The following is a 9,696-nucleotide window of genomic DNA, read 5'->3' as shown; positions in this document are numbered from 1 at the left end:
TGTTGGGGGCAGATGGGAGCAGATAGCGAGCCGCCGCGCTCCCCGCCAGGCAGCCGGCAACGCGCCCGCTGCACCCGCTGCGCCCGCAGCCCCCCGCCCTGTGCCGGCGGGGGTCACGGGCCAGGGGAATTTCACAACATGGAGCAAACAGAGTAGGGTGGGGGGGTGGGAGCGAGGTGGGGGGTGCGTGCAGGGTTTGGCCAGTGCTGGAGCAAAGTCTTGGGCAAGCAGCGGCAGCTGATAAGGGCAGGGAGGAGCGAGGGGGGTGGGGGGTGGGGGGTGTGTGTGCTGCCCCTGCTGCCACCAGCCCCTCCTGGCCCCCAGCCCCTTCTCAGCAGCCGCTGCGGCTGCCCAGGCCCCACTCACCCAGCAGAACAGATAAGGGGGTCCCATGGCTCGGGCTGGGAGGGGACAGGCCTGCAGGGTACCCCCTCGGCAGCTGTTGCACCCCAGCAGGGAGGGGACGCCCACAGCTCCAACGCTTTGCCCCGACCCCCCCGGGGCTCACACCGCCGCGGTGGGGAACAACCCCGGCCTCACCCCATCATCACCCCACTGCTGCAGCGGGGGGGGGGGACCCCCTGCCCACACCCAGGCAGGATCACGGGTGCCAGTACCACCAGGCAGGACCACACTGCTGCCATTGACCCCTCTGCATCTCACTCCCCCGGTGATGGGCTGTGGGGGTCCCTGGCCCTGTGCCGCTGCCACGTGGGGGTGCCGCCCCACATCTCGCCCCCCGTGATGGGGTGCGGGGGTCCCCGGCAAGTGTCACTCCAGCGTAGGGCCGCCCCCCCGCATCCCAGTCCCCCGGTGCCGGGGTGTGGGGGTCCCGGCCCGGTGCCTCTCCCGCGTGGGGCCGCCCCCCCCCGCATCTCGTCCCCCCGGTGACGGGGTGTGGGGGTCCCTGCCCTGGGCCGCCCCCCCGCATCTCATCCCCCCGGTGACGGCGTGTGGCGGTCCCTGCCCTGGGCCGCCCCCCCGCATCCCGGCCCCCCGGTGCCGGAGTGTGGGGGGTCCCGGCCCGGTGCCGCTCCCGCGTGGGGCCGCCCCCCCCGCCCGTGTTGTTGTTGTGTCGCGGCCCCGGGGCGCGGGGCGGGGCGGGGCGGGCCGGTGGCGGGGCCGTACTTAAGGCGGGGGCCGGGCACGGTGCCCGCCCGGCGGAGCGCGCCCGCGGAGCGCATGGAGCGGCGGTGGGTGCCGCTGGCCCTGCTGGGGCTGGGGCTGTGCTGGGCGGCGGCGGCCGACCGCCACACCGTCTTCTGGAACAGCTCCAACCCCCGGTGAGTGCCGCCGCCTCCTCCCGGTGCCGCGATCGGGACCGGCCCCCCACCCCCCCCACCGGGATCGGGACCCGACGGCGCGGACGGTGCCGCTCCCCCGGCGGCCTTTGTCCGGGACGGGCGGCGGGGCCGGATCCTCCGCAGGGTTGGGCTGGAGCGGGGGGCGGCGGGGCTGGGGGGGGGGCCGGTGCTGAGCCCCGGTGCGGGGCCGGTCCAGGTGCGGCCCGGGGGGGCCCTTCCGTTCCCAGGGCCGAGCGGCAGCGGGGCCTCTTCCTTCCCCGCGGGGGTGGCGCGGCGCCAGCCCCGGCGCCGGGCACAGGGAAACGTGTTGACAAACACCGGGCTGGCCGCGGCCCCCGCCGCCCGGGCAGGATGTGCGGGGGGGGGGGGCTGGCCGGGGACCGGCGCCCCCCAACCCCCTTGCTGCCTCGGTGTGGGCTGGCGCTGCGGGGTGGCCCCGTCCCGGGCCTTAGAGCCCCCCTTCCCCGCCCCGCCGCCCCCTCCCCCCCGAGCTCTGACCCCCTGATTGTACGAGTGCCCCCCTCACCTTGGCGGTAGGGCTGCCCCCCCCCCACGTTCTGCCCCCCTGGTTGTACGAGTGCCCCCCAGGGCACACCCCCTCCAGACTGTAGGAGTGCCCCCCTTGGCTTTAGGGGTGCCACCTCCACTGGGCACCCCCCCTTCCAAACTGTGGGGGTATGGATGTCCCCCAGACCATGCCCCCTAGACTACAGGGGTGACCCCCCCTATGTGGGCCATGATCCCCAGGCCGCGTCCAGCCTGTATCCAGCAATGCCCCTGTATCCAGGCATTGTCTCCCCAGGCTGTAGGGGTGCCCCCCCCCACCCGGGCGCCAGCTCCCCCAGGCTGTCGGGGGGTGTGTACACCCAGGCCATGCCCCCTAGACTGTAGAGGTGCCCCCACACCCAGGCCATGCCCCCCAGCCTGTAGGGGTGCCCCCCCTGCCATGGGCCATGATCCCCAGGCTGTAGGGATGCCCCCACACCCAGGCACCAGCCCCCCAGGCTGGAGGGATGCCGTGTCTCCCTACCTGTAGGACCCCCCCACGTTGTAGGGCTGTGTGTCCTTCCCCCCCTCCGCCCCCATCCCAGGGTTTCCAGAGCAGGGGCTGGCCTGGGGGGTGGCCATCCCTTTCAGAGGCCACTACAGCCAGCGAGGTGAGGGGTCCCTGCGGTGGTCCCCGGCCGGCTGCCAGCCCCCCTGCCATGGGTGAGGTGGGGGGAACAGCAGGCGCTGGAGCCAGGCTGGCTGCCCCACGGGCGAGAGCTGCCGACGCCGCCTGGCTCCGGGAGCGTTGGGACGGGCAGGGCGCGCGTCCCAGTGGGTCCCCTCCCTGCTCCCAGGGAGCACTGGGAAGGGGGTTGCGCTTGCCAGCTGGGGGGGGCGGGGGGCTGCTTTGGGGGGTGGGGGGGCTTTTCTTCCCAAAGCCAGCCTGGGCAGCCTGGGACTCAACATGGGGAAGGGTGGACTGAAGGTTGCCCTGTTGTGGGCTCCGAGGAACTACTGTGGGCTGGAGGCTGCGCTCCCTTGACCTTGTTAATCGGGGGTGTGTGTGTGTGTGTGTGCAAGGGAAGGGACCCCCCATGCCTCTCCCCGCTGGAGCTGACCCCTGCCTCCCTCCATCCTGCTGCAGGTTCTTGTGGAGCGACTATACAGTGGAGGTGCGCCTCAACGACTACCTGGACATCATCTGCCCGCACTATGAGGAGGGGAGCGTGGACCCCCGCACCATGGAGCGCTACACCCTCTACCTGGTGGAGCTGGAGGAGTACCAGGCCTGCAAGCCCCGCTCCAAGGAGCAGATCCGCTGGGAGTGCGACAAGCCCAGCGCCTTGCACGGCCCAGAAAAGTTCTCGGAGAAGTTCCAGCGCTTCACCCCCTTCACACTGGGCAAGGAGTTCAAGGAAGGGCACAGCTACTACTACATCTGTGAGTACCTGGGGGTCTGCCGTGGGGCTGGGGTCCCTGCCAGGCTTCCCCCACGCCCCCTTACCCACATTCTCCCTTGCAGCCAAGCCCATTCACCACCACGGGGAAGCATGCCTGAAGCTGAAGGTGATGGTCGCTGGCAAAGGCAGTGAGTATCACATAGACCCCCACACACCTCCAGGTCCCACTGGTGCCCCCCCGGCTTCTCGCTCACCACGTCAATGCCCAGCTTGGCCTTTCCTGAGCTGAGTCACGGCCGGGCCGTGGCCCCCTGCCAGCCCCGGGCTGTGGGCACACGCCTTTGGCCAGGAAGGTGCCAGTGGCTGCCGGGGGGGCACACAGCCCCCGGTGGAACCTGGCTGCTGGGGCCCCGGGAGGTGCCTTTCGCTGCTCTGACCCCGTGTTTGTTTTGCAGCTCCGGCACCGCCTGTCCCTGCCTCTACCCAGAAGGGGAGGATCCAGGCAGGTAGGTTGGTGGCTGCAGGCAGGCAGGCGGGTCTGGGCGGCCATGGGGCTTGCAGGAGAGCCGGGCTCAACCCGGCTGCTCTCCTTGAGGGGGGCATGGGGGACCGGGCTGGCAGCAGCCCCCGCGTGGGGTGATGTGCTACTGGCTTGGGGCACGGCACCTCCTGCAGGGATGCTCACAGCTCCTCTCTCCCAGCAGATGATGCAGCTGCACATGTGCTGAGGAGTGTGGGGCAGAACTCGGCAATGCGGAGCAGCAGCCCCATCACCTTCATCAGCTTCCTCCTGCCACTCCTGGTGCCGCAGGGACTGTGAGCCGCCCTGCCGTGCCTGGACAGACCAAGGCTGTCACCGCTGGGGACAAAGCTAGGATGCTTGGGACCCCTGTGGTCCTCACGCACACCCGGGGGGCGGTCTGCCCTGTGCACACCTGGGCGAGGAAAGGATTTCTCAGTATTACAGGGCTGGAGGGCCCAGAGCCAGCAGAGCAACCAAAGCCTGGAGCCGCCTCTGCTCCCCCGGCCCTTGCAGGCAGGATGGTCTCAGCAGCTGGAAGCTGAGCGCGAGCCTGGGGCCAGAGGGTTTCTGTGTGTCCCGGACTGGAGGAGAGCAGGGGGCTGGCACCCCCTGCCCCAGAGGCTGAGCTTGCCCATGGATGGGCCTCGGTGGGCTTAGACTGTGGCATGTCCCGCAGGCGGGGATGCAGTGCTGGCCCCGTGGCCGGCCGGGTGCCACTGGTGCTGGCTGCGGCAGCACCCTGGGGCTGCGGTCCTTCAGTGTCACTGGCTCTGGGAGCCTGGATGTCTCGGGATGCCCAGCAGCCAGCGGAGCGGGGCTGTAGGAAACATCCCCCTCCACACTGTGCTGTGCCCCTTCCCCATCCTTCATCCCACTGCACGTGGGGGTGGCGAGAGCAGCCCCCACCCTGGACCCCCCATCCCCTCTGCTGGGTGCCAGAGGGGCACCCGCAGTGGCACCCTGCGCGGGGTGCTTTGCCTGCCCCAATTTGTACAGCTTTCTAACACAGGAGTTTTTATACGATTGTCTTGAATAAATAACCAAGACCATGTGGAATGTGCATGGGGCTGGGGGTGGGGGGGCATGAGGGGCTGTCCTCTGCTCTGTGGGTCTCATTTCCTCTGGCCTTGGAAAGAGGAATGGCCCATGCAGGGTGTTTGTGCTGGTTAATTAATTAATTGGCTGGTGTTTGCAGAGGGCTTGAAAGTGGAAGAGTGCCACAACGTGCTGGCACTATCAGGTGTTTTATCTGGTGACACAAAGCCTGGCTGGGGGTGGTGGTGTGGTGCCCCTCTCTCCTGGGCACAAGGGTGAGGGTCCCCGCCTGGGCCAGCAGCTGTTCCATGGGTGCAGAGACACACGTGCACACACACCCCCAGCCCCAGGAGGGGGTTGAGGTGGGCCCAGAGCCCCTGGGGCTGGGCAGGGGGCACAACCTAGCTGGACCCTGTTGGGGGGGGGGGGGGCCTGGAAATGGGGCGTCACAGGGCAATTGGAAACCCCCACCACCACCACCAAGGTGTGAGTTAGTGGGGTCACAGGGATGTAGGGGTGCTGGGGAATCGGGGGTCACAGGGATGTGGGGTGGTGCTGGGGAGGTGGGATGGAGGGGGGTGGGGTAGGGGGGTGGGGTGCTGGGGAGCAGGGAGCATCCAGGGATGCAGGGTGCTGGGGAAATGGAACCTGGGGGGTGCTGGGGAGGGGGAGTGGGTGTGTGTCCAGGGGATGCAGGGGGGGGGGGGGGTGTCCCTGCACGGGAAACCGGGGCTGGGGGGTGGGGTGGTGTCCCCCACCCCGCTGTGGGGGGTGCCCCATGGGTTCGGACCCAGCCCATCGCGGTGGTGTCGGGGCTGCTCGGGCCGGTGCGCCGGGGCACGGCGCTGGCCGCCCGCTCGGTGCCCGCCCGGTGGCGCGGCTGGGCCCGCCCCGGTAGTGCGTCCCGCCCCGCCCCGCCCCGCCCCGCCCCCCTCCCGCCGCTGCCGGGGCCCGGTGGCGCGGCCCGGCATGGCCCCGCTGCTCGCCGCCGCCTGCCTGGGCTGCACCCTGGCCATGTTCGGGACCGGGCTGTGAGCGGCGGGGGCGAGCGGGGGGCACCGCGGCCGGGTTGGGGGTGCAGTGGGGTCATGGGGGGGTGGATGGGGTGCAATGGGGAGGGCACCGGGGCCAGTTTGGGGGTTCAATGGGGGCCATGGGGGCGTGAGGGGTGTTGCAACAGGGAGGGCACTGGGGCCAGTTTGGGAGGTGCAATGGGGGGTTTTGGGGGTGCAATGGAGAGGGCACCGGGGCCAGTTTAGGGGTGCAATGGGGAGGGCACTGGGGCCAGTTTGGGTGTTCAATGGGGACCATGAGGGGATTTTGCGGGTGCAATGGGGAGGGCACCGGGGCCAGTTTGGGGGTTCAATGGGGGCCATGGGGGCGTGAGGGGTGTTGCAACAGGGAGGGCACTGGGGCCAGTTTGGGAGGTGCAATGGGGGGTTTTGGGGGTGCAATGGAGAGGGCACCGGGGCCAGTTTAGGGGTGCAATGGGGAGGGCACTGGGGCCAGTTTGGGTGTTCAATGGGGACCATGAGGGGATTTTGCGGGTGCAATGGGGAGGGCACCGGGGCCAGTTTGGGGGTTCAATGGGGGCCATGGGGGCGTGAGGGGTGTTGCAACAGGGAGGGCACTGGGGCCAGTTTGGGAGGTGCAATGGGGGGTTTTGGGGGTGCAATGGAGAGGGCACCGGGGCCAGTTTAGGGGTGCAATGGGGAGGGCACTGGGGCCAGTTTGGGTGTTCAATGGGGACCATGAGGGGATTTTGCGGGTGCAATGGGGAGGGCACCGGGGCCAGTTTGGGGGTTCAATGGGGACCATGAGGGGATTTTGCGGGTGCAATGGGGAGGGCACCGGGGGCAGTTTGGGGGTGAAGAGGGGGCCATGGGGAAATTTTGGGGGTGCAATGGGAAGAGCGCTGGCGCCAGTCTTGGGGATGCAGTGGGGGGCTGGTGGGGTGGTTGGGGGTGCAATGGGGAGGGCACTGGAGCCAGTTTGGGGGGGTGCAGTGGGGGCCATGGGGGGCTGGTGCAGAGGGCTGGGGCTGCAGTGGGGCAGCACAGGGTCTGATGTGCAGTGGCAGGGGAGTTGTGAGGTGCAGTGTCGCAGCCACTGGGGCCGGTTTGGCGGGGCTGGGGTTGGGGGGGTGACAAAGCTGAAGGCAAAGGACAGGGAGGGCTGGGCGTGCAGGGGGCATTGAGGGAGTAGGGGCTGGAGGAGGGGTGGTCACAAGTGCAGTGGGGGGGCCTGGGAGCATTTCAGGGTGCATGTTTTGGGGGTTGCCTGCTGTCCACAGGGATTGTAGCCCCCCCAGCACTGCATGACCCCCCCGCCATGGCACTGGCACCCAGGAGACTGTTCCCTTCCACTCTCCCTAGGTCCGACCTCCGCCAGATGTTGGCAACCAAGAGCGTGGAGAACATCCAGTTCCTGCCCTTCCTCACCACCGATGTCAAGTACAGTGGGGTCAAGCCCTGGGGGGGTGGGGTGGGGGGTGGTGTCACATGCAGACATGCAGGCTGGGGGGGTTACATGGCAATAGGGGAAGGCAGAAGCCCCAGGCGAGCGCCCGGCTGTTCGCCCTGCAGCAACCTGAGCTGGTTGGGCTACGGCTGCCTGAAGCAGGACTGGACGCTGATCACTGTCAACGCCATCGGCGCAGCGCTGCAGACCCTCTACATGCTGGCATACCTCTACTACAGCCCCTCGAAGGTGGGGGCCAGCTTGCCTGGGTCGGTGGGTGGTCAGGGGAACCCTTGCCCTGACTGTCTACCCCCTCCCCACCCCAGCGCCCCGTGCTGCTGCGGAGTCTGCTGCTCTTGGCCGTGCTGGCTGCTGCTACGGCTACTTCACCCTCCTGATTGCTGACACGCAGACACGCCTGGTGCGCCTGGGGCTCTTCTGCAGCGTCTTCACCATCAGCATGTACCTCTCGCCGCTGGCTGACCTGGTGTGTGGGTCTGGGGGAGCCGCAGCAGCACCGGGGCTGCCAGGCCAGGACCAGCCTGACATTTGCTTCTGCAGGCTAAGATTGTCCGGAGCAAGTCAACGCGGTGCCTGTCCTTCCCACTGACTGTCACCACCTTCCTGGCCTCCACCAGCTGGACGCTCTACGGCCTGCAGCTCCACGACCCCTACATCACGGTGGGTTGGGGCAGCGGGTGACCAAGGGACGTTCTCCTGTCCTGTCCGGTGCTATCCCGTGTTATCTCATCCCATTCTATTCCATCCCATCCCATGCTTTCCCATCCTATCCTGTCCCATGCCATCCCATGCTATCCCATCCTGTCCCATGCCATCCTGTTTTATCCCATCCTGTTCCATGCTATCCCATCCCATTCTATCCCCTCCCATCCCATCCTGGCCTACCCCATGCCATCTCATGCCATCCTGTCATGTTCTATCCCATCCCATCCCCTCCCATCCGTCCCATGCTATCCTATCCCATCCATCCCATCCTGAACCATCCACCCCATGCCATCCCATCCTGTTCTATCCCATCCCATCCCATCCCATCCCATCCCATCCCATCCCATCCCATCCCATCCCATCCCATCCCATCCCATCCTGTCTTACCCCATCCCATCCTGTCCTATCCTGTGCCATCCCGCACTATCCCGTGCCATCCCATCCCATGCCATCCCGTTCCCCACCCCGTGGTGTTCAGCCTAGCGCTTGGCACCGGGCCGACCCCCATCCGGCGTCGTGTGTGTCACACAGCAGAGCCCGTGACTAGGCTCAGCGAGATGAGTATTGATTTTAATTAATTAGATGGTATAAGGCCAATAAATCTCCCCCAGCAACGCAGGGCTGGTGGAACGGGGTGGGGGAGGGCAGCAGTGCCATGAGCTGGGTGGACCCACCCCCTGCGCCCCCTGCCACGTCCTCCTGCAGGTCCCGAATGTGCCGGGGATTGTCACCAGCGTTGTGCGTTTCTGGCTCTTCTGGCGGTACCCGCCGGGCCAGGACAAGCCCTACAGACCCCTGCACGCCTGAGGGGGCCCCGCTGCGCCCCGAGGAAGGAGCCCACACCATGAAGGAATCCCCCCAACCCCTGCCAGTCTGTTCCAGCGTGGACCAGCCGCAGGCACCGAGCTCCAGGTGCCACCGTGGCACTGCTGTCCCCCTCGGCTAAGGGCTACCTGCTCCCGGCAGGACTGGGGCCCTGGGAGGGCACCTCCTGTCCCTGCCGCCACAGCGCACCCTCGCCACCGTTCCACCAGCCCTTGGTCCTTTGGTGATGGTTGGGTTGGTCTCAGGGATGTCTTTGGGGTGCCAGGAGCCCCCACCCCCCCCATCCCTGGGCACCCCGCCTGTCCCTGGGGACCCCTGGATGATCTTCCATGCCCATGGCTCTGCCGCAACGCCGGGCTGGGCTGCCGGGAAGCCCTGCATCTCTTTTGTACGAATTTAAGTGCCTTTTAATAAATCAGAGACTCTTCCCAGTGCCTGGTTGTTGTTCCCTCCCTCCTGGTCTGCTGGCTTTGGAGTCCGGGATGGCTTTTGTCCCCACATCTGCTTTGTCCCCAGGATGGTGGGGGCTCATTCCGGCACCCCCTGGGCTCTAGCAAACCCTCCTCCAGCAGCACCCACTTTCTGGCAGCGAGGAAACAGCATCCCAGGGGAGAGCCAGCACAAGGCTGAGTTGGGGCAGGGAGGGGGCACCCAGGACAGCAGCACTGCTGGGGGAGGCTGTTCTAACCCCCACCCCACCCCCAAAGCAGCAGCCTGGGGATGCTGGTCACCACGTGGCAAGAACAGTCATTCTGCAGCTTCGACACGAGGCTTGCTACCGGCCATCACGCCAGCAAATTTATAATCAATTAAAATCCTCACTAAAACCACGACAATTGAGTGTGCACAAATCAGGCAGCCATTGGCATCGACCCAAACTCAATTAGCAAATTGACAATGATCTGGAATGAAGATATCAGGCAAGCGCATCAGC

General features: G+C 67.3%; 2 protein-coding genes across 3 annotated transcripts; both read left to right on the top strand.

Moving 5' to 3' along the window:
- Window positions 1-1,151: 1,151 nt before the first annotated feature.
- On the top strand, window positions 1,152-4,767 carry EFNA1 (ephrin A1). Of its 2 annotated transcripts, none has more exons than XM_056322469.1 (5): window positions 1,152-1,283; window positions 2,938-3,233; window positions 3,316-3,381; window positions 3,649-3,699; window positions 3,895-4,767. In XM_056322469.1, the coding sequence occupies exons 1-5, from the start codon at window positions 1,183-1,185 to the stop codon at window positions 4,011-4,013; spliced, it is 633 nt and encodes a 210-aa protein (XP_056178444.1). In that variant the 5' UTR covers window positions 1,152-1,182; the 3' UTR covers window positions 4,014-4,767. The 2 variants fall into 2 exon arrangements, with proteins under 2 accessions (XP_056178444.1, XP_056178445.1); XM_056322470.1 differs by having other exon boundaries at window positions 1,163-1,283; window positions 3,898-4,767.
- Window positions 4,768-5,626: 859 nt separating this feature from the next.
- SLC50A1 (solute carrier family 50 member 1) lies at window positions 5,627-9,196 on the top strand. The gene is given in 7 exon segments (XM_056322468.1): window positions 5,627-5,782; window positions 7,127-7,204; window positions 7,337-7,460; window positions 7,538-7,583; window positions 7,586-7,698; window positions 7,773-7,892; window positions 8,643-9,196. Coding segments are annotated over 7 exon segments (645 nt in total). The 5' UTR covers window positions 5,627-5,720; the 3' UTR covers window positions 8,745-9,196.
- The last annotated feature ends 500 nt before the right edge of the window (window positions 9,197-9,696 follow it).

The sequence above is a fragment of the Falco biarmicus genome, chromosome 19, assembly GCF_023638135.1.
Source record: "Falco biarmicus isolate bFalBia1 chromosome 19, bFalBia1.pri, whole genome shotgun sequence".
In the NCBI taxonomy this organism is placed as follows: domain Eukaryota; kingdom Metazoa; phylum Chordata; class Aves; order Falconiformes; family Falconidae; genus Falco; species Falco biarmicus.
The sequence above is the reverse complement of the archived record's forward strand: the minus strand, read 5'-3'. Positions and strand labels throughout refer to the sequence as shown.